The sequence below is a fragment of the Ursus maritimus genome, unplaced genomic scaffold, assembly GCF_017311325.1.
Source record: "Ursus maritimus isolate PB19 unplaced genomic scaffold, ASM1731132v1 scaffold_4, whole genome shotgun sequence".
Lineage (NCBI taxonomy): Eukaryota > Metazoa > Chordata > Mammalia > Carnivora > Ursidae > Ursus > Ursus maritimus.
The window spans coordinates 4,080,710-4,106,831 of NW_024426552.1; the positions used below are offsets into that span (position 1 = coordinate 4,080,710).

Sequence of the window (26,122 nt, forward strand, 5' to 3'; positions counted from 1 at the left end):
ACCCACTTTCTTGGGAGTTCAGGGCCCGTGGACCCTCGGTCCTCGTGTGGCTTCTGCCAGCACCACCTGATACTAGAAGACTCACGGGGTGGGGGTGGGTTCTCACCTATCGGGACCAGATGTAACACTGAGACCTGGGTCCCCTCGCTGTCTGCGTACTGACCACTGGGTGCTTTGGTATCTGGTAGAGCCCTTGTTTCCTTTTCTGAGAGTGAGAAGAAATGCTTATTCTTTCCCGGAGTGAAAAAGTACTCAGAGGGGCAGCATTCATGTAATACTCCGGGGCAGTCCCGGCTTTACCAGCTCCTGCAGCCAGCTCCAAGTTCGTGTTCTCCTCGGGCTGATAGACAGATGAATGATTTAACCCTCCCCTCCCCGAGCAGCGCCCTACTTCTCTTTACACAGGTGGAGAAGACACGAGGGGCACCGAAAGCTTAAGTGATTCTTTCTCTAATTATTAGTTGCATTAGGAAGACATAGAGCAGACAAAGTGGTAGAAACCAGGAGCTGAAATTTTTTGTGTTGTTTTCCCATATTTATTTGTCCAGGGGTTCAGGCCAGGATACCTATTACTCCAATTATTTGGCATCTGATTCTCGTACAAAATGATTATCTGCTTTTAAACATACTCATGATGGCTTCTCTGATTTTAAAAGTTAGTATTTCCAAATCTCTGTCAGGACTCATTTAATAAGTGAAAAGATCCCGCCGTGTATCACAATGTTCCAATTTTGGTTGGTAGGAAAAGGGACTGAAATAGTGTTTTAACGTGGTTTTAGGAAAAAAATCACAAATTATAACTCCAGCATCAAGTTAGGGATAGCATTTTGCTTTTCTAAACAGGCAAATGCGTGGATTTCAAAATAGCACTAGTTTCTCTTTCTTCTTTCATCTCGTGTCTGTCTTGCGATTGGTGCCTACGACTCTGGCCTGGCCGCGGTACACTCAGGTGCGTCCTCCTGGGTGGGTTGTGATCTGTCCCCTGCCCTGGTGATGACATGGCCCGTCCCGTCCCCTTCATACAGAGCCAGTGGCAGAGATCATTACGGAGGTCCCGCCGGACGAGCCTGTGGCCGCAGCGCCGGACGAGCGCATCATGGAGCTGGTTCTGGGGAAGCTGGCCACCACCACCGGCGACACGGGTTCCCTGCCCAAGTAAGTCCTGCCGCAGCCCTCAGGGCCCCAGTGTGGACAGCGCACCACCCGGGTGGGAAGGCGCCTCCAGCAGGGAGACTGGCTCACTCCTTGGCGGGGGGGGGGGGGGGGGGGGGGTTGGCCATGGGTGAGCTTGGGGAGCAGCAGGATCGTTCCGGAACTCAGGAGCAGAGTCGTACGTTCTCTAAAAATGATTAAAAGCAAATTTTTTTTTTTTTGTAGTGAAACCTACATCACCTAAAATTTACCATCTTAACCACTTTTAAGTGCCCAGTTCTGCGGCATTAAGTCCTTGCATGTAGCTGTGCGACCTTCACCCCCATCCATGTGCAGAGCGTTTTCATCTTCCCGCACTGAAGCTCTGTCCTCCTTAAACACTAACTTCCCCGACGCCCCCTCCTACCTCTGCCTCTGCGAAGACGGGGGTACCTTGTAGGCGGGCGCTGTGTCTCTAGGTTCCTCATAGGAGTGCAGCCGCGCGGTTTTGGTCCTTTCGTGACTGGCTGTCTCACTCAGCTGTCGGATGGACCCCCAGGGTTAAGGCCAGATGTTGTTCCATCGTGTGGATATATAGAGACCCTGTTTTGTTATCCATCCCTCTACCAACGGGCACCTGTTGGCTGTTGTCAGCAAGGCTGCTGTTATAAAAGTGTTGTATTTGGATTTCTGTCGCTTTAGCACCTTGCTCTGTGTTTTTCTTTTCTTTTTTGCAAACAAGGAAAATATTTTATATTTCGGTGATCATTTTTGGGTTAATCTTTGCTGTGACTCTGAATAAGCCGGTGGTCATTTTGGGGGGCCTTTTTTGGAGTGCCTCTTGTACTTCTCACAATGTGCCTGGTCCTGTTATTTCTGGAACCTGTGCAGATACTGACAACGGGAACCAGCGTGCCATCAAGAACAGAGTCACCTGGTTCCCTGTCTACCCTGTCTTCTTGCGCAGACGATTTCTGTGGCTTACTGTCGGAAATACCTTTCGTAGGGAGAAGAAATTTTAAAAATCAGGGTCATAGAAAGTATAAAGGGGAATAGAGAGGCTAGACCACATGAGAAAAACCGCACAGCCAGGGTTATTCTCGGCACAGACTGAGCTGAGAGCTTCCTGGTGGCCCGAGTGAAGATGCAGTCAGGTGTGTGGCTGTACAGAAAACATGGATGCCATTGTACGTTCACGGTGTCTGTCCTGTCCAGATGCCCCGGAGGCTGGGGTGGTGCCCGAGTACCTTCCCTCCTTCCCTCCTTTCTCGCGTGGCTCTGGGAAGGTTTGGAAGGAGCACTTTCCAAGATGATTGTGACCTTGGACTTTTTCTCCAAGGACACAGTCTGCCCCCGTCTCAACGGGTGTCTGTGTGACCTGGCAGGTACCCGCATCATCAGAGCACCACCATCACCCTCAAAAGGAGCCTAATTCTGTCGAGCCGGCACGGCATCCGGAGGAAGCTGGTCAGGCAGCTGGGGGAGCACAGGCGGGTCTATCAGTGCAACATCTGCAGCAAGATCTTCCAGAACAGCAGCAACCTGAGCAGGCACGTGCGCTCGCATGGTGAGTCCCTGCGCAAACGCCCGGGGAGCACCGCTGGAGGGGCCCCCTGCCGGGGCACGGGGAGGGGCTTCCCTGGCCAGGAGGCGTTGCTGAGGACCTCGCAAACACACCCAGCCGCGGACCCGCTCCAGAGGCCGCGGGCGCTGCCCCAGTACACACCTGGAGTCGTGAACCAGCTTTTTCTTGGTGGCTCTTAGGCGACAAGCTGTTTAAATGTGAGGAATGTGCCAAGTTGTTCAGCCGCAAGGAAAGTCTAAAGCAGCACGTCTCCTACAAGCACAGCAGGAATGAGGTGGGTAGGACCTCTGTGGGGCTGGCGTGCAGGAGGAGCGGGCGGTCGGCAGGACAGGCTGCCGGGAGGGAAGATGCAGTTGCAAGGGAGGAAGAGGGGAGGGTGTGGGGGCAGGGGTGGGCGACAGGCCGTGGGAGGAGGTGGCGGGGTCCCTGGGGCTGGCGTCTGCCGTGCGGTCCCTGAATGGGGCATTCTCCCGGGGCACCTGGATGGCAAGAGTGAAAACGTGCTCATGTTCCTAAACCGCATGGGAGAGGAGCAGAGAGCGGTGTGGACCGTACGCACACGGAAGATGCCAGAGCGCTGGTCGGGGGTGCATGCTGATGGGGGGCGCCCCCCGGCCCTCCCCCCGCACTAACGATGCTGCCCTTCACCAGGTGGACGGCGAGTACAGGTACCGGTGCGGCACTTGTGAGAAGACCTTCCGCATCGAGAGCGCCCTGGAATTCCACAACTGCAGGACAGGTGAGCGGGCGCCGCGCCACGCGGGTTCTCGGGTGGCCGCGTGGAGACCGTGGCACGTTAGAACACACCACCTCACGTCTGTCCTCTGCCTCTATTTGACTTGCTCCTGAGCAGCTGTTATGATCCCGAAGGAGATGCGGGTGGAAACTTCCCATGTGAAGGGGAGCGTACCTTCTGCCATCCTCTTAGTCTTCCAGGGAACTGTGGGCGCCCACATCTGCGGCTGTCGTGAAGTGGGGTGTCGTGACGCAGGGGGGTGAGCAGAGGAGTGTTCTAGGACCACGGGAGAAGTACCTGCAGGAGGGGGTGATGGCTTAGGAGGAGCGCTCTGCCTCACCGATGGAAGGGCCCCCTTCACCGTCCGCTGTCCGTGAGCCGCAGAGCCTAGGACAGGCCGAGGTTGCCGCCCTGTGTAGACCAGTTTCGCTCTGAGCCCACTTCTGTCCCCCAGATGGAATCTCACTCACTCGTGTGCTTGGACAGGCCTGTGGCCGACGGGCCTCTGTGGGCCTGGGTGAGCATGCCAGGCCCCGTCTGGTTGAGGTCACGCTCCCCCCAGCAGGGAGCAGATGCCGTGGTGGGTGCGGGAGGGTCAGGGAATCCTAGCACGCCGGAGAGGATGGCCCAGTGGCAGTGGCCTTAGAGACCTACCAGGGTGGCCCTTGGTTCTGAACTGCTGTCCTGTCGAGCCATCTGTGTTGGTTCTTGCCCCCCCGCCCGTCTCTCAGAAACCCCTTAGCCAGCACTAGCGAAACCTCCACTGCCCGTCCCCACGGGTGGCCAGCACCTGCTCCCCAGCATCCATGGGCTGCCTTTGTGTGCTCGGGTTTGGGGCTCCTGTTTGCAGCCGTGGCCTGTCTCTTCATGGTACCTTTTGCTCCCATGATGGGGCTTCTCCGCGGCGGCATGGCTCGTCTCTCCTGAGCTCTGCCAGCTCTGCGGCATCCGTGGCCGTGGCATGAAGTGGTGGCCTTGGAAGCTTCCAGGTGAACTGGCAGTGTGCTGCACCCCCTGCATTCTGAGCTCTGCACCCCAAGAGCCCCCTCAAATCTGGGGGAGATCCCCCCGCTGCTTCCATTGGTGAGGGTCTGTCTAGAGCCCTGACTGCGTGTGTGGCCAGAGTTGGAATGTGGCCGCCTGTGGTTCTGCAGGAGCCCCCATGTTGTCCCCGCGCGGTCCGGTCCCATGCCCTCCACTGCTGGGGGAGGTAGACTCTGCTTGTCCTCTTTTATCTCAGTTTCTCTGGACACAAACGAGCAGAAAGTAATAAAAGAAGTCCGAGCAGCTACTGCTACCCATCAGCTTACGGTCCTGTTAAACCAAGCATTTTATTTCATTATATAGAAGTAATAGGGCCACAGGGAATTAAAATACATTTTCTCTCTCATTTCCAAAGTTACAAGTTTTGGATGGAAAACAAAGAATAAATCTGGAAGCTGAGGTCCTTTGTGTAATATATCGTTTGCGTCCCCTTGTACTTTTCCACAGCATTCATGTTAAGAGACTGTGTCCTCCATAGACCATTAAGCCAAGGATTTCTACGACGCAGGGAGAACCTTTAGAGATGCGTAGACTGATGGGTTTTGCTCAAGCGTTTGATCAGCAGGACCTGTCCCGGTAGCTCATCTAAGTGGTCCTCGTATTGTCCTTGACCATCCAGGCAGAGCTAGACAACAGCACAGGCTCACGCCCAAGCCCTCGAGCAAAGCATGGTCCGTTAGCCTCCTGTGCAGCCGGCTCCCCCAGAAATCCACCCCCCCGTGACCCCGCACCTCCACCGGCTCCCCCAGAAATCCACCCCCCTCCCAGTGACCCCGCACCTGCACCGGGTCCCGAGTAACAGGCGTTAGCTCGTAGGTGCGCATGTTACGGAAGCATAAACGTAGACCTCGAGGGCAGGAGGTTTATTGGCGGCAGGCCCCGCACCTCCACCGGCTCCCCCAGAAATCCACCCCCCTCCCAGTGACCCCGCACCTGCACCGGGTCCCGAGTAACAGGCGTTAGCTCGTAGGTGCGCATGTTACGGAAGCATAAACGTAGACCTCGAGGGCAGGAGGTTTATTGGCGGCAGCGGCCCTTGGGATCGGCTGGAAGGGGCTTCTCTGCCTGTACTTGCTGGCACTCGTGACACAGAAGGCCGAAGCCCAAGGACAGCGCTGCACCTTCCACGACTCTCGGGCCCCGAGACGTGGCCACCTGCCCGGGAGGGAGGCTCACCTGTGCTGTTTAGTGCCAGCCTGGGACTGGTGTGTGTGAGAGTGGGGGGTGTGAGTGTGGGCTGTGTGTGAGAGTGGGGTGTGTGTGAGTGTGGGGTGTGTGTGAGTGCGGGCTGTGTGTGAGTGTGGGGTGTGTATGAGAGGGGGGTGTGAGTGTGGGCTGTGTGTGAGAGTGGGGGGTGTGAGTGTGGGGTGTGTGTGAGAGTGGGGGGTGTGAGTGTGGGGTGTGTGTGAGTGGGGGGGGTGTGAGTGTGGGGTGTGTGTGAGTGTGGGGGGTATGAGTGTGGGGTGTGTGTGAGAGGGGGGTGTGTGAGTGTGGGCTGTGTGTGAGAGTGGGGGGTGTGAGTGTGGGGTGTGTGTGAGAGGGGGGGGTGTGAGTGTGGGGTGTGTGTGAGAGTGGGGTGTGTTAGTGTGGGGTGTGTGTGAGAGCGGGGCGTGTGAGTGTGGGCTGTGTGTGAGAGTGGGGGGTGTGAGTGTGGGGTGTGTGTGAGTGTGGGGTGTGTGTGAGTGTGGGCTGTGTGTGAGAGTGGGGGGTGTGAGTGTGGGGTGTGTGTGAGAGGGGGGGGTGTGAGTGTGGGCTGTGTGTGAGAGTGTGGGGTGTGAGTGTGGGGTGTGTGTGAGAGTGGGGGGTGTGAGTGTGGGCTGTGTGTGAGTGTGGGGTGTGTGAGTGTGGGCTGTGTGTGAGAGTGGGGGGTGTGAGTGTGGGCTGTGTGTGAGAGTGGGGGGTGTGAGTGTGGGGTGTGTGTGAGAGTGGGGGGTGTGAGTGTGGGCTGTGTGTGAGAGTGGGGGGTGTGAGTGTGGGGTGTGTGTGAGAGTGGGGGGTGTGAGTGTGGGCTGTGTGTGAGAGTGGGGGGTATGAGTGTGGGGTGTGTGTGAGTGGGGGGGGTGTGAGTGTGGGCTGTGTGTGAGAGTGGGGGGTGTGAGTGTGGGGTGTGTGTGAGAGGGGGGGGTGTGAGTGTGGGCTGTGTGTGAGAGTGGGGGGTATGAGTGTGGGGTGTGTGTGAGAGGGGGGGGTGTGAGTGTGGGCTGTGTGTGAGAGTGGGGGGTGTGAGTGTGGGGTGTGTGTGAGTGTGGGCTGTGTGTGAGAGTGGGGGGTGTGAGTGTGGGGTGTGTGTGAGTGGGGGGGGTGTGAGTGTGGGCTGTGTGTGAGAGTGGGGGGTGTGAGTGTGGGGTGTGTGTGAGTGTGGGGTGTGTGTGAGTGGGGGGGTGAGTGTGGGCTGTGAGTGTGGGGTGTGTGTGAGTGGGCTGTGTGTGAGTGTGGGGTGTGAGTGAGAGTGGGGGGTGTGAGTGTGGGGGGTGTGTGAGTGTGGGGTGTGTGTGAGAGTGGAGGGTGTGAGTGTGGGGTGTGTGTGAGTGGGGTGTGTGTGAGTGTGGGGTATGTGTGAGTGCGGGCTGTGTGTGAGTGTGGGGTGTGTATGAGAGTGGGAGGTGTGAGTGGGGGGTGTGTGAGTGTGGGGGGGGTGTGAGAGTGGGAGGTGTGAGTGGGGGGTGTGTGAGTGTGGGGGGGGTGTGAGAGTGGGAGGTGTGAGTGGGGGGTGTGTGAGTGTGGGGGGGGTGTGAGAGTGGGAGGTGTGAGTGGGGGGTGTGTGAGTGTGGGGGGGGTGTGAGAGTGGGAGGTGTGAGTGGGGGGTGTGTGAGTGTGGGGGGGGTGTGAGAGTGGGAGGTGTGAGTGGGGGGTGTGTGAGTGTGGGGGGGGTGTGAGAGTGGGAGGTGTGAGTGGGGGGTGTGTGAGTGTGGGGGGGGTGTGAGAGTGGGAGGTGTGAGTGGGGGGTGTGTGAGTGTGGGGGGGGTGTGAGAGTGGGAGGTGTGAGTGGGGGGTGTGTGAGTGTGGGGGGGGTGTGAGAGTGGGAGGTGTGAGTGGGGGGTGTGTGAGTGTGGGGGGGGTGTGAGAGTGGGAGGTGTGAGTGGGGGGTGTGTGAGTGTGGGGGGGGTGTGAGAGTGGGAGGTGTGAGTGGGGGGTGTGTGAGTGTGGGGGGGGTGTGAGAGTGGGAGGTGTGAGTGGGGGGTGTGTGAGTGTGGGGGGGGTGTGAGAGTGGGAGGTGTGAGTGTGGGGTGTGTGTGAGTGGGTGGGGCTGTGAGTTGGGGGTGTGTGAGAGTGGGGCGGATGTGTCTATTACAGAGAGACCTGAAAGAAGACAGTTCTGTGAACAGTGGGAGAACTTCGGCATTTGTGCATGTGGGCCAGGACAGGTGGCAGAGAAGGGACAGGTGGCAGGTGGGTGGAGCCTGGGGTCAGGGGAGTGACACAGTTGCCTCTGAGACCAGGAGTCGGGGCTGCGGTCAGGCTAGGTGCAGGGTGAGGGCCCAGACCGGTGGTAGTTCAGGCTCGTCTCCTTTCAGGGAGTCAGCCCCAGATGCCGCGGGAGGCGTGTGGTGCAGGGGCGAGGCGGGGGGTGCTGAGTGTGGCCTGGCCGGGCCAGGAGAGGAGCGGTGTTTGCGTCCCTCGGCAAGGACCAGCGGGCTTGGGCCCCTTGCGCGCCGTGCTGCGTGGTCCGGTGCTTGGCCAAGGGTGGCCGTGGCGTGGCGGTGCCGTCCCCGGGCCCTGCGGCTCCCCTGCCGCTCTGCCTTCCCCCCGGGCCTCGTCGCCGTCCCCACGGCCAGGATGCCGACCCCGTGTTTAGTGTCGTTTACCTAAAAGTTGCTGTGTGTCTGCTTGCTCTCTGGACAGATGACAAGACGTTCCAATGTGAGATGTGTTTCAGATTCTTCTCCACCAACAGTAACCTTTCCAAGCACAAGAAGAAGCACGGGGACAAGAAGTTTGCTTGTGAGGTCTGCAACAAAATGTTCTACCGCAAGGACGTCATGCTCGACCACCAGAGGAGGCATCTGGAAGGTGAGCGCCGCCGCCCTGGGCGCCAGCCCGCCGAGCGGGGACGGGGACGGGGGCGGTGCAGGCGTCTGCCCCGCCTCTTGGGGGGCGGTTGGCGCTGCCACCGTCTGCGGAGTTCGGCTCGGGCACGGAGAGGTACCGGCGGGGCTTAACGGTGTCTTAGCGGGAGCACTTGGAGCCATCCTGAATGTTCCATGGTGGGGAAGAGTTAAGGAAACAGGACTCTCTATAGGATTGAATGCTGTGCCGTCCCTGAAAGCATTGTTTTCAGAGTCTTTTACTATCTTGAGAAAATGCTTTTGATATGACAGAAAGGGAAAAAAACAGCGTATGAAATTGGGTCTGGGGTATACGTTCAGCCTCGTGCGTGGAGCAGAATGTTCTGGGCAGACCTGTGGGCGAGGCCTTACGTAATTCCGCATGCTGTCTGCGGGCCCCGGGTGGCCCATGCTATCTGCAGCAGGGGTGCTGGAAGCTTCCATCCATGTGGAGGGCTGACAGGAAGCCAGCTGCAAGGAGGAAGGCGGGGGTCCGTGGGCTCAGCAGCGGGGTGGTATGAGGGTGCAGCATGATGAGAGGTGAAGTAGGATGGAAATGGGGGCATGGCCATGCGGGACAGACAGGAGCCCCGAGTGGGAAGGCACCTGGGCGCCAGGTGTGTGCTGAGCGCCCCCGCCCAGCCTTTCTTGAAGGACCAGCTCAGACAGACCCTGTTTAAATTGGCATTTTCGTTGTGATCATCTTGATTATTCCCCTAAAAGCCTCTTCTCCCTTGCGGACCAGCCCTCCGTAGGCAGCACTTACCGACCAGAGCTCCTTTCTATAAAAGTTTGAAAAGAATCATTTGATAAAGAATTACAAATAAAGTACGTGCTTGTTGAAAAAGAAAGCAAAGCTGTGTGTAAAGTGTAACTGTTGCACACAAGTGTGTGTGTATAGGTATCGTTGTGCCTTTCCAAAGTAAGACGAGTCCCAGCCTATGTAAGTTTTGTCCCCACTTCTGTGCCTGGCTGTTGTTCACGTGGCTTCAGGAAATCCACCACTGTTTTTCTCTGTGACCCATTGGGTGGTTCGCTTGGGCCTCTCCAGCCACACTTGGTGGCCACTTGGTGCCTGGATGGCCCTGGGCAAACCACTGTGCCTCAGTTTCCCCCATAGGCTGGTGGGTGGCTGAGCCAGCCCCTGCTCGTAGAGCCCCAAGCCCTAAGTGCCCGCTGCCGACGTCCTGCCAGAGTCAGTGTCTCCTGACAGGCACCTGGGCTGTATTTTACCACTTGATTTTACCATGTTTTATAGCTGACACGCGAGTCAGATGATTTTCTGCGGGAATGAACTAACGTGTCTCGCGGTTTTTCCCTTTACACTGGGGCATAGTCCCAACCACTGCTTCAGCTCCGGAGCGCTTTATGCCGCCAGGAGCCTTTGGGGAATGATGTATTTTCACGTCCCGTTGGCTGCGCTCTGCATTCACTCTGTGGGATGCGGGAATGTTCTAGAACGGGTCAGGGGTGTGGAAAGAGACTGCATGAATTTCTCTCTTTTAGTGAAAGATTCCCTGTCTCATGCAATCTTCTAAAAATCCGATTTGATCCCAGTTATGAACAGTTAGGTCTTAAAACCATAAGGAGTTCATTATCATTTGGCTTTTCTCCCTGATCCTGATTGACCGATTAAATTTGCAAGGATGAATATTGCTATCCTTTTAGCAAAACATGTCATCTTCAAGAACCCTACTACCTTTGCCTTGATCCCTTGGGTTGCAGGAAACTCCCTTCTTCAGCATTTGCTCAATGTAGCTTATCTGCACCGTCAAACCCCAAACCCCCGCTGCCCTTGTATTTTCACGTATTTCGGATGCACGAACTGTGTCGCTGTTGCCCGTGGGCATGCCAGCCGGCTCTTTCCCCGGAGCCTGTAGGAGCAGTGGTCCCTGCAGCTGCGTCCTGTGCTGGGGGCGCCGCTCACCCACTCATTGGTGCCACCAGCCCTGCCCCCGCCGTCCAGGCAGCCACGCTGGCTGAGCGGCAGGTGCCCGGCCCGGCGCAGGGGTGCGCCTGTGTATTCACTCTCTCGCTTGGGGGGCGGGCATTCCAGGAGTGCGGCGGGTGAAGAGGGAAGACCTGGACACCGGTGGCGAGAACCTGGTCCGCTATAAGAAGGAGCCCTCGGGATGCCCCGTGTGTGGCAAGGTAATGCGCCGCGCTCCGAACCGGGGGCCCCACCCTGCCCTGCAGCTAACGCTCAGAGCTCTACCCATGGAGCACCGGGGGAGAAAACAGAGACACGGGTCATTGTGAGTGCCTCGTGCACTCGTGTCGTACACCTGTCATTGTTGTCTCATGCTGTTGAGATGCGTCTCCCGTGAACGAGCTGAGAAGTGACTTCTCCACTGCTGGTCTTCCCCTTGCCACAGTGTTCCCCCCGAGCCTCTCCCAGTGCTCGCCCTCTCCTTAGCGCCCCTGACACATGTCCTTGTGGTGGAGGACAAGAGTGCAGGGCACCGAGGAGGTGGGGAGTCCCGGGGCCTTCCCCCTGCCCCATCAGAGCTGGGCTCTGCACTTCTGTGAGAAAGAGCGCTGACCCACCCAGGCAGGACAGCACCCTTACAGGCAGGTGCCTCCAAGGCAGGCCATCTGAGGCCACGTCCAGCAGTGCGGGCATCTGTCAGCATTGTGCCGGGGACCCCATCCTGGCACTGCCGTCTAGGGCACATCAGGTTGCACGTGAAATGGTGCCGTTCTTTGTGGACGAGCGCCTTGGTCTGGACGGAAGTGTGGCTGCCTGTTCCTCAGAATGCCTCACATCCCACGACTCGCAAAGATCATCCGTGTCCCCAGGACTAGAACTCCTGTCCCTCGCGTATGCAGAGCGGTCCCTGGGGCTCCCACGTGGCTCTGTGCCGCCACAAGGGGGCGGTGTGTGACCACCAGCCGGCATCTGGGCGCTCTTGCTGACTCCCAGCTGCACACAGCCCCCGAGAGTGCGGGGCGCTGGGGACGAAGCCAGGGTGCACCCCTGGTCTGCACACTAGAGAAGCGAAGGCCGCCAGCAGGTGGCCAGCCGGGACGAGGCCCAGCCTTCAGGCACGCGGCGCCGGTGCCATTACCGCATCTTTTGACCTCCTCAAGAGAGAAAGTGGAAATCGGTGTTTCTGTGCGAAATTTCCTGACTTCTTTCAAACCACAAAGCAAACAGGTCAGCAGGATGGACGGACCTGTGAGCCCCATGTTGGGCCTCTGCCCTGCAGCTGTGGGTTTGGGGGCCGGCAAAGCTAGAGGGAGGGGAGCGGGTGCAGGGGAATATTCGCAGGAGCCCCGGCAGCCAGGCCCAGCCGTGCACGGGGCAGGGGCGGACCTCCTGTCCTGCTCACCCTGCCTGCCCGGACAGAGCCCGTGTCCGTGTCCGTGTGTCCTGCCACTCTGCCTGCTCTCCGCCCGGACAGAGCCCGTGTCCGTGTCCGTGTGTCCTGCCACTCTGCCTGCTCTCCGCCCGGACAGAGCCCGTGTCCGTGTCCGTGTGTCCTGCCACTCTGCCTGCTCTCCGCCCGGACAGAGCCCGTGTCCGTGTCCATGTGTCCTGCCATTCTGCCTGCTCTCCGCCCAGACAGAGCCCGTGTCCGTGACCATGTGTCCTGCTCACCCTGCCTGCTCTCCGCCCAGACAGAGCCCGTGTCCGTGTCCGTGTGTCCTGCTCACCCTGCCTGCTCTCCGCCCGGACAGAGCCCATGTTCGTGTGTCCTGCTCACCCTGCCTGCTCTCTGCTAGGGCAGAGCCTGTGCCCGTGTCTGTGTGTCCTGGTCAACCTGCCCACTGATCACTGGCTCTGGGGGATCCTGGGCACCGTGTCCCTTTGATTCCTTTGGGAGATCACGTGCGTGAAACCAGCTAGCTCTGTGACTGACATTCAGTTTTATTCAGTGAAAATTCATTGCATTTGCATAGACGGTTTAGACCCAAAGAGGAAGAGCTAGAATGTTTTTAACAGTGAATTTTTGGCTGCTTCCAGTGACTGCTTGTCTTCAACCCTGTCTGCCTTGAGAAGACAAGGGTGTTGGCTGACACCTGCTGCCTCTCCCCTCCCCAGGAGGCCTGCCTTCCCTACCTCTCCAGTCTGCTTCCCACCCAGCACCCCAGAGCTGTGGTCACAGGGTGGTTGGCCCCAAGTCCCCTGAAAATCTGGAAAAGAGATGTCCCATGAAAACGCTAGCCTCCCATTCCTCGTGAATCGTTTCCCTTCATTCATCTCTTGTGTTCTCCTGGAGCACGTGGGGTCGGACAAGCTAGAGGAGACCTGCTGTCTGGGTTACGTAGCCCTTGGGACTCCAGACCGACGCTCTCAGACCAGGGGGTGCCTGCAGGTGGCGTTGGCTGCTGTCTCGGCCCTGGAGCTCTTTGCCAGAGGGCACGGGGCCACAGCATCCTAGCCCGGCCCCAGCGGACGAGTAGGGGGTCGCGCATGAGCCTCCATGCCCATCGCACTAGACCAGAAACAGCGAGATGGGGGAGTTGGCATGAATTGTGCCTGAAGCCTGGTGCCCAGACTGAGGGTGGCACTCTCCTCTGGTACCGACTTCCAGAAGATCACGGCCGAAGCCGGTGATTCACAGGCTTCTTGAAAGTCCCCGTCCTAGGGAAGTATTAAAGCGAGCGAATAAAATGGAGCCGGGTCCCACTGGTAGTGGAGATGAGAGGACAGTTGGTTCTGGGATAACGTGTAGGCTCGTATTTAGATGATCGTTCGCTCACATTCACTGGTGACTCGGCCCCGAGGTGGGCACCGGGCGGTGTCCGGTGCGTCCCTGCCCAGTTCCAGTTTGTCAGTCCTGCCCCTCTGCCCACAGGTCTTTTCCTGCAGAAGCAACATGAACAAACACCTGCTGACCCACGGCGACAAGAAGTACACCTGCGAGATCTGCGGCCGCAAGTTCTTCCGCGTGGACGTGCTCAGGGACCACATCCACGTCCACTTCAAGGTGCCACCCTGCGCCGCCCTTGCCCGGGGAGCTCACGTGGCAGCATGGCAGGCCCTTGCGCTCAGCACCCTAAAACGCTTGTCCGCTTGGCCTCTCTTCGGATGGGCTTCCATGGCCCTCTGTGGTATCTTGGGCCCCAGCGGCAGGGCTCACCTTACAGTTCCCCCATTCTGGGTGCTTCCTGGTGAGGACCGTGAGGAGGTGGTGGGAGCCGGGGGCAGCGAGGATTCCGGGTCATCGTTAAAGGCAGAAGGGCAGATCCAGGAAGCAAAGGAGGAGATCCTAGGTGGTACCAAGCCCAGATAAAGATGGCGAGCACGTGCCCTGGAGATGCACGCCTGCCCGTGGCGCAGTGACCATTCCCTGGCGGTTCCGGTCCCGGGTGCGGGTTGGAGTTCACTGGGCAGGTGGGAATCAAAGGCAGGAGGGTGGGAGGCCCCCCAGTGCAGGGGCTGAGCCATGTGGACAAAGGAGGAAGTGCCCAAGAGTGTCTGGGAGCCTCGGCCAGGGTTGGGGGAGCTAAGACCTCAGGCCACCCCTGCCTGAGCCTCGGAAATGGGGGCCCTGAGACCTGTCATGGAAGGACAGTTTCCTGAGGATTAAATTAGACCCAGCGGAGGCGAAAGGCCTGGCCGGTGTGAGCACCCTCGGAGGCTTGGCGCCCCTCAGGTGCTCGTCCTCGGGCAGCGTTCCTCCGGAGCGTGCTGCTGTTTCTCTGCTAATGGAAAACAGGGGGGCTTGAGTAAGAAACAGAGCAGTAGGTTGGGGTGCCTGGGTGGCACAGCGGTTGAGCGTCTGCCTTCGGCTCGGGGCGTGGTCCCGGCGTTGTGGGGTCGAGCCCCATGTCAGGCTCCTCCATGAGCCTGCTTCTTCCTCTCCCACTCCCCCTGCTTGTGTTCCCTCTCTCGCTGGCTGTCTCTCTCTCTGTCAAATAAATAGATGGAGTCTTTAAAAAAAAAAAAAAGAAAGAAAGAAACAGAGCAGTAGGCCCTTGTGAAAACCTCTTCTCTGCTTCAGGAGGGACAGGGGAGAGACAGGATAGCGAACTTTCTGAAGGAAACCTATCCACTTTTCTGAGAATTCTAAGTTTTGTTTAAAAATGAAACTTGGCCGGGGTGCCTGAGTGGCACAGCGGGTTAAGCGTCTGCCTTCGGCTCAGGGCGTGATCCCGGCGTTGTGGGATCGAGCCCCACATCAGGCTCCTCTGCTATGAGCCTGCTTCTTCCTCTCCCACTCCCCCTGCTGTGTTGCCTCTCTCACTGGCTGTCTCTCTCTGTCAAATAAATAAAATCTTTAAAAAAAAAAAACGAAACTTGGCCAGCGGTGTGCGCGACCCTGGCGGCCTCTGCTGGGAAGCGGGCAGTGGCGAGACGGGTGGACCACAGGTCTGCTGCGGCCATTGGGGGCGGGGAGTAGCTCCGAGGTAAGGCCTCCTCCGCTCCGCGCTGGCTGCTGACCCGCTGCACGGCCCCCTCTCAGCTGCTCATCTGGGCCTCTCTAGCCTGTGATGTGACTAGCAAAGTGTTTCTCAGTCTTTTTCAGAGCAGTGAACGGAACTTTAGGGGGACCCTTGCCAGGTCACATGGAAAGAGACCTCAGAGACGACTGCTCCTATCCCACGGGGCAGGCACCACCATAGCGGCGGGGGACCCTAGCGTTCCCCAGTCCAGGCAGTCCCAGGACAGGCTCAAACCCAGGGATGCAGGCAGAGGCTTGGTCGGTTTGGCTGCCCCCCGTCCTCACCCCTCGGAGCACACCAGCCCCAGGCTGGGCGAAGTGTGTGAATGCGGGCAGGAGCCTGGCGGGCTTCCTGCCGGGATATGGGGTGCGTGCAGGGGCCCAGGGAGCCACAGGCGAGGCAGCAAGCAGGCCCCGGGTGGGACTTCGTGCGGCCGAGAGGCTCTGCCTTCTCCGCGTGCGGCAGTCCCGTTCCTGCGGGGGTGCGACTAACCCGTCATCACTTCGGCGACCCTGTGCTGCAGGACATCGCGTTGATGGACGACCACCAGAGGGAGGAGTTTATCGGCAAGATCGGCATCTCCTCGGAAGAGAACGACGACAACTCAGACACGAGCGCGGACTCGGAGCCTCACAAGTACAGCTGCAAGCGGTGCCAGGTACCCGCCGCCTCCCGCCCCGGCCGTCGTCCCGCAGAGGGAGGCCTGGGGGGCCAGCCCGCGCCCGCGGCTCCGCGGGGGGTGGGGGGCGTTCTCTTCACGGGACCACGGTCTGTGACTGGGGACCGGCCTGCAGGCGGCCGAGTGGCTGACCCGCGGCGGGGACCCGTGGCTGAGGGCCGTGCTGCACGTTTGCCACAGCTTCTTGCTGGGTGAGCGCTGGTTCCCGCATTAGGCTTCGCTGCTCGGGAACGGGGAGCTCGCTCCCTGTCCAGCGCGGGTTCCGTGTCGTGCGTGAGTGTTGGCAGCTGTGTGCCCATCACGGCCCCTGGCCAGGCCCCCATCAGGGCCAGCAGGTGTGGGTGAGAGAGTGGAGGTCAGGTGGGGGGGAGCCGGAGAGGGCCCAGGGGTGGGCTGGTCTGGAGGACAGGTCAGCTGGCGTCCACCTCCCGCGCTCGCCCCCACTCTGCACTTTAGAGGCGTCCCTTTTCGTGCGGCCGGGGCGCCTCGGTGCTCGGCAGGGCCGTCCTCCGCTGGAGGATGGGAGGCCGGGTGCTGGCGTGAACGGCGTGCCGTCGGCAGCTCACCTTCGGCCGGGGGAAGGAGTACCTGAAGCACATCATGGAGGTGCACAAGGAGAAGGGCTACGGCTGCAGCATCTGCCACCGGCGCTTCGCCCTGAAGGCCACCTACCACGCGCACATGGTCATCCACCGCGAGAACCTGCCGGACCCCAACGTGCAGAAGTGAGGAGGCCTCCCGGGGGCTGGGGCCTCCGGGGTCTGGCCTGTTGCCCCGGGGTGGGGGGGCACGGTCCCTGCAGGGAGGCAGGTGCTCTGACGGGCAAGTCCGTCTCCTCGGGGAGCCCCGGGGCCGGGTCCTGAGGGAAGCATGCCCGCCTTGTTCATCCTGTTCATTGTCGGCCCTGTCTCCCTCACCTTCCCGGCCTCACAGCACAAGTCGGCCGCATCACAAAGTAACTGTGATTCTCAGCCTGCCTGCAGAACCCGCAGAAACCCCTTTTCCCCACCGTAAGCAGGTTCCCGGGATGCCAGCCCCGCATCTGCTATAGCCCGCAGTCGGCGCTGGGTTCGGGAGTGAGCAAGGGGCCGTCCCGTGTAGAGGCTGGAGTAGCCGGCTCAGGCTGCCTGACACAGGGCCACTGGGCAGCCCCAACAGTGACGTGTACTGTCTCAGTCCTGGAGGCCGGAGGTCCTAGACTGAGGGGTGGGTGGGGCTGGGTCCTTGGAGGGAGCAGCTGTTCTGGGCCTCCGTCCTTGGCGGGTAGACCCTGCCTTCCCCGTGACCTCACGAGGTCTTCCATCCATGCCCATCTGTGTCCTAATTTCTCTTCTTTGTAAAGATACCCGTCATACTACCCTGCCCAGCTTGATGACCTTGTGTCTCACGTAATGATCTCTGTAAAGACCCTGTTTCCAAATGCAGTCAGAGTTGAGATACTGAGCGTCAGGATTCTGGCCTATGGATTTTGAGGGGCACAGTTCAGCCCTCTTGGAGGTTAAAATCCTCGTGTCTCTTGCCCTCCACGTAGCCTCTTTTTTGCCTCCCCTTTGCTGAGGAAGGGGTGGGGGAGCGTGCACCCTGCGGCCTGGCCCGCCCCGAGCTCGCGTCCGCTTGCAGGTACATCCACCCGTGTGAGGTCTGCGGGCGCATCTTCAACAGCATCGGGAACTTGGAGCGGCACAAACTCATCCACACAGGTAGCGCCCTGCCACGGGACCGGGCCGGGGCCGGGCTGCCCCGTGCTCCCTGCTCCCGCACTCACACGCGCCTCCTCCGTGCCTTTCTCTGGCTTCTCCCGTCCTTGGGCCCTCGCCACCGCTCCCGTCCCCAGTACGGCCCCCTTTCCCACTGCCAAGGAGCCCACAGTAAGCTTCCGTGGAGGCCGAGGGAGCGCCGGCTGCGGCATGCTATGCTCCTGCCACCACGCTTCTCCGTCACTGCCCTTGTGCAGTGACCACGGATGCAGGTCCGCACGTTGACCCCGCGCCGTGACCACGGGTGCGGGTCCGCGGGTTGACCCCGCGCGATGACCACGGGTGCGGGTCCGCATGTTGACCCCGCGCCGTGACCACGGGTATGGGTCCGCACGTTGACCCCGCGCCGTGACCACGGGTATGGGTCTGCGGGTTGACCCCGCGCGGTGACCACGGGTGCGGGTCCGCGGGTTGACAGTCTGATGCACTTGTTGTTCAGGTGTGAAGAGCCACGCCTGTGAGCAGTGTGGGAAGTCCTTCGCCCGGAAGGACATGCTGAAGGAGCACATGCGCGTGCACGACAACATCCGGGAGTACCTGTGTGCTGAGTGTGGGAAAGGTATGGGGATGTGGGGCCGAGCAGGCACAGAGCTGGGAGGGTGCAGGGGCTGGGGGGGGGGGTGCATGGGGCGAGGCTGGGGGGCCCGGGGCTGTGCGGCGAGGGAAAGTTACATATGGGAGCGCAGGGCCAGACGGGCATGGGCTGTCACCTGTGATCGCAGCCGGCACCTCGGATCTGGGGAGCCCAGACTTGACTCGTTTGTGTCACAGAGAGACAGGATGCGAGGACAGTGTTTCAATGAGAGGTTAGAGGAAAAACAGGGTGGTCCGCAGGGCAGAGAACATGATGAGTTCAAGGCACAAATAAATCATTTTTTAAGTGGGGAAGCAGCCCAGCCAAGGGTTGTCTGCAGCACCAGATGATTCTGAGAACCTCTGTGTGTTCTGCGTGCGTATGCAAAATCCCGGCTCTCACCGCCTGGTGACTGGAACCAGCTCCGTGTTAGACAGCGGTTTATTGTGACCAGTGATGACTGTGACCTTCAGTTTAATCAGGTGAACTTAGTTGAATAATAATAAACTTCTTAACCAAATACCTGACATCTGTCAGTAAAATGAGGGGAAAAAAGTCATCCTACTACGTGGTAAATTTTTAACCCATTTCCACTTAAACTCAGAGTGGGCACTGAGGTCAGAGCCACGTCTCACAATGTTAGGTACCTGGTCATATTAGAGGTGTGTTTAATATTTAGTTTCGTGATTTCTTCCATGAGTTCTGAATGCTTTCACAAGTGCTGGTGTTAGTACTTGGGCTAACACGTTATTTCACACACACTAAATCATCGGTATGGTTGTTTTGCTTTCAGATCATAGTCATTACCACGTACAAGCAAATGCTTGTGATTATCTGTTTTTTCCATGCTTTGCTTTTTATTTACTTGGAAATTCACCTTAGAGAGTTTTCATGTCAGAATAGGTAAAGCTGACTCAATTTCACTCTCAGAACTGTGATAGGGTTCTATCCTGCAGATTCCAGACCCTTTTACTTCTATAGTGAGGGCTTTTTTTGTGTAGAGTCTCCTTTCATTGTAAACAGTGTTGCAGGAAACACTCTTGCATACTGTTACTTCACTTTTTTTCCTAAAAATCCTAGGCCTGACTGGGATTTATTCAGGGGAGAGACTGTTAGGAGTGACGTGAGTCCCGGCCCCAGCGGCAGTTTCGATGAGCAGTGGGGAGGAGTCAGGAATCGCAGGAAAATACCTTGTTCAGAACCACTCGGCGTGCCGTGAAATACTTGGGACAGGCCCTGGGGAGGCAGCTGTGTGGCCTGCGTGAAGAAAGCAACCAGGCATTTAAAGATGTAAAGAGGGCCAGCCCCGTTGCAGATTTGGGAATTCTACCCATTTAAAAAACCAGCAGCTGATGCAGAGTAAGTTGTAAATGTGATGCAGAGTGAATCCAAGTCCCAACAGAGAGAGGCTTAAAATTTCCACGGGGTGGAAGTCATGTTTATTTCAAAAATGTTGGCAGATCTTTTTTAAAATGGAAAGAGAAGCGTGGTTTGTCACCAACACGGGCTGCGATGGGGGTCAGGATGGGGAGGTGAACTTTGTTGTCTTTCCTTCTGTGCATTGTCTTTTTATGAGCGTGTGGTATTTGGTGAGGTGGAATCAAGTTCGTTTTAGATGCGTGTGGGAGACAGGTGCAGGATTGGGCCCAGACAATAGGCATTGGTTCTCTTCCATTCATCTACTCTGCCACGAACCCATCAAGACCAGAGCCAAGATGCCACTGTGCCGGGGACAGCCTGGGGGCAGCTGGTGCTGGCGACAGGAAGGAGGCAGGCACACTGGTCGTCTTTGGGTGGGAGTTGGGTCGGGCTGTTGGGCGCCGTTAGCTGCAGTTGGAAATGTATCTTGTTTATTTTTGGTGCAAAGATCTAATTGCAGCTTAAACATAATGTAGCACTGTTTGTGACAGAGAACAGTTTGAAACACTGAGCGACTATTTCCGTTGGCCTCAGGGCCCTTGCACTGGCTGTTCCCTCCACCAGGAATGCCATTCCCCCAAGTAGCTCCCGGCCCCTCCCACACTCCTTCCGGATCACTGTTCAGATGCGTGCTCTGAGGGGATCCCCTCCGTCCCACAGGATGAGCTCGCTTCTGCGTCACTTCCATTCCTTCTTTTCCCGTCCCTGCTTCATCCTACTTCTCTCCCTCCCTTCCCGTGTGGCGCCTGGCCTCTGTTTGGCCCTTTCCCTGTGTAGCTGGGGCCTGGCTTGGTGCACAGCGCAGCTTCTGGCACCTGGAGCAGAGCTGGTCCCGTGGCGGGCACTGGCGTGGCCGGTGTCTGTTAATGGACAGACACCAGCTGGGACTGGTACTTACTGCTGAGAGCAGCGTGATGGCGGCTTTGTCCCGGCCGGGCCAGATGTTGAGGCGAATATCATGGCAGCGCAGGCCAAGCTGACCGCACCGTGGAGGGGCCGTTCTGCGTGACCCAGCACGCTCAGCAGGGTCCCCGGGTGCCCGTGCGACCTGGCAGCGCTGCAGAGGGCCACCCTCGGGGCTAACCTCTTGTTGCCGGTAGCTTTTCCCTGAGTGTGTGGGATTTTGTTGATCAAAAAATTAAAAATAAATTTTTAAGGGGAGAACGCTCTTCTGAAGTCAGCACTGGGCCCACCTGTGTCTTCCCATCCTGTCGCCTTGGAAGCTGGTTCTAGTGGACGGTCATTTCAGAGACTTCTGCTCCCTCTGCTGGCTCAGCTGTGCCTGTTCTCTTCTCACAGCACACCCGGGCCTGGGGTTCCTGCAGGCAGAGTTCGGCTGGGCCTGGGGTTCCTGCAGGCCGGGTTCGGCCAGGCCTGGGGTCAAGTAGGCCTGTTTCAATCAGGCCCACGGTTCATGCAGGCCCAGTTCAGCCAGGCGTGGGTTCCTGCAGGCCAGAGTTTGGCCAGGCTTGGGTTCAGTAGGGGCCAGAGCTAGCTGAGACCCACCTCCACAGTCACCAGGATGGGGACTTTTCCAGATAACCGGGTGGGACTCTTCAGGCGCTGCAGTTCTTTTGCTGCCCTTACCGAGGGCTGTGCGGGGAGTAGTCTGCGCCTGCCCCACTCCGTAGCCCCTCCAGGCCACTTTCTGGGTGGTGCTCAGCGAGCTGTCCACGGCCTCTCGGCTGGTTCAGCGTGTGTCCTGCAGGATTGGACGAGTCGGCTTTGTGCGTGCGAGCCACCACCCACCTGCTCTGCAGCGCCCTTGACCACACTGCGGCCCCACCAGCCCTGCCCCCGCAGCGCTGCCCATCTAATTCACACCCTGTGCCGGGACCCCCGCCGCTGACTCCCGCTCCGTGCCAGGACCCCCGCCGCTGACTCCCGCCCCTGTGCCGGGACCCCCCGCCCACTCCCGCCCCTGTGCCGGCACACACACACACACACACACACACACACACACACACCCGGTGCCACTGACTCCTGCTTCTGTACTGGGACCCCCCGCTGCTGACTCACAGTCTATACCCAGGTCATCCCTTCTCGACTGGCCCAGTTAGTGAGGTCATAGTTTATTTCATCTCCTTTAGCATAGGTACGTTTAACTAAAGGCGGGTTGAAGATCCGTGTCTGCACCACAGAGCATCTGACTTCTGGAGGACTGATTTCTAGTCTCTGTGTTCACACCGTCGAGCGCCCCAGCAGCTCAGGCAGCCTAACGCCCCCTCAGAGATGACTCAGCTGTGTCACAGTGCTCAGATTTGCCCCGTTGTACCGAGCACTGACCCTCAGGTCTGGGCAGGCCCCTGATAAGGTGAGCTGTCTAGATATGGACAGTAATCCCTAAGGGCCTCTGAGGGCATAAGTGCCCATCTTGCCACTGGTGGAGGGGGTCCTCAAGGAGATTCACCCCCACGCCCTGACCCCCACTTCTCTTGTTCTACACCCACTGAGACCTGTGCCTGCCCAAGGGCCCGGGTCACGGCACCTGTGGGGGGTTGAGGCACTGGGTGGGGAGAGATACGTACTGTGGGGGGTGGTCTAGGTGTGGGGTGAGGGTTTGGGCACTGTGGGGGGGTGTCCTGGCCCAGGGTAGAGGGGCAGGCACTGCTGTAGGTCTGGGTCATGGACACTGGGGATATTAGGGTGCAGGCACCATAAGGGGTTCTAGATGCAGATACTGCGGGAGGTCTGGGGGGGGGTACAGCCACCGTGGGGGGTCCTGGATGCAGGTATCGTAGGCGTATCTGGGTGCAGGCATTGTGGAGGGTCCTGGATGCAGACACCATAGGGGGTGTGGGATGCGGGCGCCGTGGGGGTGTTGGGGTGCAGGCGCCATGGAGGGGGCATGTGTGGGGGTGCGGGCACCATGGGGGTGGTGTGGGCGCCGTGGGGAGGTCTTGTGGGGTGTAGGCGCCGTGGGGGGCCGTTGTGGGGTGCGGGCGCCGTGGGGGTGTGTGGGGTACGGGCACCCTGGGGGGTGTATGTGGGGTGTAGGTGCCGTGGGGGGGCCGTTGTGGGGTGTATGTGGGGTGTAGGCACCATGGGGGTGCGTGTGTGGCGTGCGGGCACTGTGGGGTGCATTGGGTGCGGCGCCATGGGGGCATGTGGCCGTGGGGGACATGTGTGGTACGGGCGGGCGCCGTGGAGGGGCACGTGGGGGGTGCGGGCACCATGGGGGGTGTGGGTGCCGTGGGGAGGTCTGTGTGGGGTGCGGGCACCGTGGGGGGTCACGTGTGGGGTGCGGGCACCGTGGGGGGTGGAGGGGGAAATCGCGGGGGGAGGTCTGTGTGGGGTGTAGGCGCCATGGGGGGTGTGTGGGGCACCAGCACCATGGGGGGGTGCGCATGGGGTGCGGGCAGTGTGGGGGGGCGCTGTGGGGTGCGGGCACCGTGGGGGGGCGCATGCGGGGTGCGGGCGCCGTGGGGGGGCATGTGTGGCCGTGGGGGGGCACGTGCGGGGTGCGGGCGCCGCGGGGGTGCTGGGGGGCGGGCACAGGGCTGCGCGGCAGGCCGGCTGAGTGTCGTGTTGGCCGACAGGCATGAAGACCAAGCACGCGCTGCGCCACCACATGAAGCTGCACAAGGGCATCAAGGAGTACGAGTGCAAGGAGTGCCACCGCAAATTCGCGCAGAAGGTCAACATGCTCAAGCACTACAAGCGGCACACGGGTGAGTCCGCGGCCCGGGAAAGGGGTGGGAGCCGCCTGGTGGCTTCCCACTTCCGGTAGCTTGGTTCGCGGAGCCACCTCTGTCAGACACCGTCCCCTGCCTGCGAGGCCACCGACAACGCGCACAGGAGCCCAGGTCCCTGGTCGGCTCGCCGTCGAGGCGTTTGCTGAGCTCTCCTGGGTCTGCAGTGTGGGTGCCTTGCACCCTGCTGTGTGCCCGAGCGTGTGCCCGCGAACTGGTCACACGCGGGCCGGCTGTCCGTCATGGCTTTGTTGGGGGCGGGAGCCACTGGAACGTGTTAAGTGTCTGTGCGTCCAGGGAGAACAGTGTACCCGTTAAAGGTGATGATATATGGTGACTTACGTAGAGGTTTGTGATGCAATAGGAAAAAATAGCCTCTATAACAAAAGCTGTGAGTTCCTTTCTCATAAAAAACATGCATGTGGATAAATGCATGTGAGAGCGAGAACCAGGGGACACGGGACCTGAGGGAAGGTTCCCCCCGCCGACCGGCTGTGTCTGTGTGTGAAACTCTTTCCCATGGATCCCCGTGTCCCCCCTAAACTGGGTTTCGGGTACTGCACCATGTGGTCCAGCTTCCCTGTGCACCCACCTCCCTCCCTGTCCCCGCGTGCGGTGCCGCATCACTGGGCGACGGCGAGTGTCCTCTTCCTGGAGAAGCTCCGCCGAGACTCCCGGTACCTTTCCTGGGAAGCATCCTCACTCCCCAGGGCTGGGTCCTGAGCCACCTTAGGCTCCATCCCACTCCGCACGCTGCAGCTGCACAGGCCACTGGGGTGTGGTCGCCTACACCCGCCCCCCCCCCCACCGAGGTCCCTATGCAAGCCGCGGTGAGCCCAGGGCCCCTTGCACACGGGGTTCCACACAAGCTCCCAGGACCCTCCCTGCGAGCCATGGGCCTCTGACATCACTCTCCTCATTTCCATTTCTGGGGAAACCCTCATTTAAGAGGCATGCGGAGGGTCCCCCTTCTTGTCTGTGCAGGGAGGGCCGCCGTCCGATGGCTCCATGCGTGCTTGCCAGGTCGCAGGTGAGCGGGATGACCACTCCCAACCAGACGGAGAGACTGACAAGCTCTAGGGTCTCGGGTGAGATGGGTGGAGCCCTGGGAAGCCTCAGAAATGCAGGTGCCGAGCGAAGCTGACCGCATTGGTTCTGCCCGTGCGGAGTGGACGGCGGGCCCACGGGCCCACGGGCCCAGCGGCCTTGCCACCCCTGCCCACAGAGGCCCTCACTGAGCTGCCCGGTGCTCTGGTTGATCATGGGAGTGAACATTTGCTCTCTGGGGTCTCCTGGCCATTCCCCTTCCCCAAGCCTCTGCACACACACGGAGACCCTCGGCCAAGGGGTCACGTTAAAACCCCGCGGGAGCCCCTGAGGTTAGCGTGCCCTCTCCTGCAGGGATTAAAGATTTCATGTGTGAGCTGTGCGGGAAGACCTTCAGCGAGAGGAACACGATGGAGACCCACAAGCTCATCCACACAGGTAAGCGGGGCGGCAGACTAGCGCTTGGCCCCTCACCACGGTCCCTGGCGCGGCCTCCCTGTGTGTGCAGGGGTGGGGCAGTCCCTGGCGCACTCCCCTTCCTCCACGGGCCGAGGGCAAAGCGCCCCCTCACCTGTCCTGTGGGCCGCGGGATGACCCCACTCGTGACCTGTGCTTGTGTCTTCCTCCCCGTGTGTGTGGGAAGTGGGCAAGCAGTGGACGTGCTCCGTGTGCGACAAGAAGTACGTCACGGAGTACATGCTGCAGAAGCACGTGCAGCTCACCCACGACAAGGTGGAGGCTCAGAGCTGCCAGCTGTGCGGGACCAAGGTGTCCACCAGGGCCTCCATGAGCAGACACATGCGGCGCAAGCACCCGGAGGTGAGCCTGGCCCGGCACACGCGTCCCCTCCCCGCCCCCGCCCCGCCGTCCCTCTGTGCTGCCTCCGCCGGGAGACCCTTCCGCCCTGGCTCGCGGATCCCCCTCTGCAGACCCAGGAGTCCTAGAGGCAGGCCCCGGCCCTTACATTCCCCTGCCCCTGGGAGGCGCTGAGCAAATGAATGAGCGAGTGAGTGAATGAATGAATGAATGAGTGGAGAGCCTCAAACATATTTTTTGCTGAGGTTATAGGTTATATTCTCCCGGGAATTACAGCAGGACAGAAGAACAACCTGGTTCCCTCCCTCCGTTTTTCCCTTCGGGGTGGCTGACACAGTGCAGAACGGGGGCCTCCCCTTGCCGTGGGGGCCGAAGCCGGTCTGAGCCCTGGCGGGAGCGGTCGCACAGAGGCAAGCCGGCCCTGCCCGCCTGGGCGCGTGTTCCAGAGGAGGGTCTGGGGGATTAAAAAATTCACGTACTTTAGGGGCGCCTGGGTAGCGCAGTCGTTAAGCGTCTGCCTTCGGCTCAGGGCGTGATCCCGGCGTTCTGGGATCAAGTCCCATATCGGGCTCCCCTGCTGGGAGCCTGCTTCTTTCTCTCCCACTCCCCTGCTGTGTTCCCTCTCTCGCTGGCTGTCTCTCTGTCACATAAATAAATAAAATCTTAAAAAAAAAATTCACGTACTTTAAAGAGAGACAAAGTGAAAAACACAAGTAGAAAAAAATGCAGGTCAGTAGCTGTCAGATCACTTTGGGGGCAGAAATCACAGACGGAAACATCCGTCGATCTGACTGGCAGAGCGGCGCCCCGCGCGGGACATGGGATGTCCGGCGGGTGAGCAGAGGGCAGCCTGGAACCAGGTATGTCCGCAGCCGCTCTAAGCTGCTGGTAGGAGGGGTGACAGCCATTCAAGGAGGAGACTCGCGGAACCGAGCGTACACACACGTGGAGAGGAAACATACGAGGTTAAAACCCAGAAAACCCTTCAACCTCTCCGAATCCAGGAAACGGGAATGTTCACTGAAGATGCCCTGCTTCGTCTGCTGGAGCGGCAGGAGAATGTTAGGTTGGAAGTGACCGTGCTGCTGGCTCGGGGCAGGCACCCTGGTCACTGCCGTCCTCCCGGGGGGCAGCGTGGCAGTAACGCTCCCGTGCTCTGTGAACGATTGGACCCCTCCTTCCAGCAGGAGTGGTGTGGCTCGG

The 26,122-nt window shown here is 59.6% G+C and overlaps 1 protein-coding gene across 1 annotated transcript in view; it reads left to right on the forward strand.

Moving 5' to 3' along the window:
• Positions 1 to 26,122, forward strand: part of PRDM15 (PR/SET domain 15) — a 67,365-nt gene that overhangs the window by 33,217 nt on the left and 8,026 nt on the right. Inside the window, exons 10-22 of the mRNA XM_040621888.1 lie at positions 2,517 to 2,698; positions 2,896 to 2,990; positions 3,368 to 3,455; positions 8,340 to 8,507; positions 10,599 to 10,693; positions 13,345 to 13,476; positions 15,459 to 15,593; positions 16,176 to 16,339; positions 17,235 to 17,314; positions 17,811 to 17,930; positions 22,904 to 23,035; positions 24,458 to 24,541; positions 24,747 to 24,922. Of these exons, the coding sequence (XP_040477822.1) occupies positions 2,517 to 2,698; positions 2,896 to 2,990; positions 3,368 to 3,455; positions 8,340 to 8,507; positions 10,599 to 10,693; positions 13,345 to 13,476; positions 15,459 to 15,593; positions 16,176 to 16,339; positions 17,235 to 17,314; positions 17,811 to 17,930; positions 22,904 to 23,035; positions 24,458 to 24,541; positions 24,747 to 24,922 (1,651 nt within the window). The remainder of the gene's footprint in view (positions 1 to 2,516; positions 2,699 to 2,895; positions 2,991 to 3,367; positions 3,456 to 8,339; positions 8,508 to 10,598; positions 10,694 to 13,344; positions 13,477 to 15,458; positions 15,594 to 16,175; positions 16,340 to 17,234; positions 17,315 to 17,810; positions 17,931 to 22,903; positions 23,036 to 24,457; positions 24,542 to 24,746; positions 24,923 to 26,122) is intronic.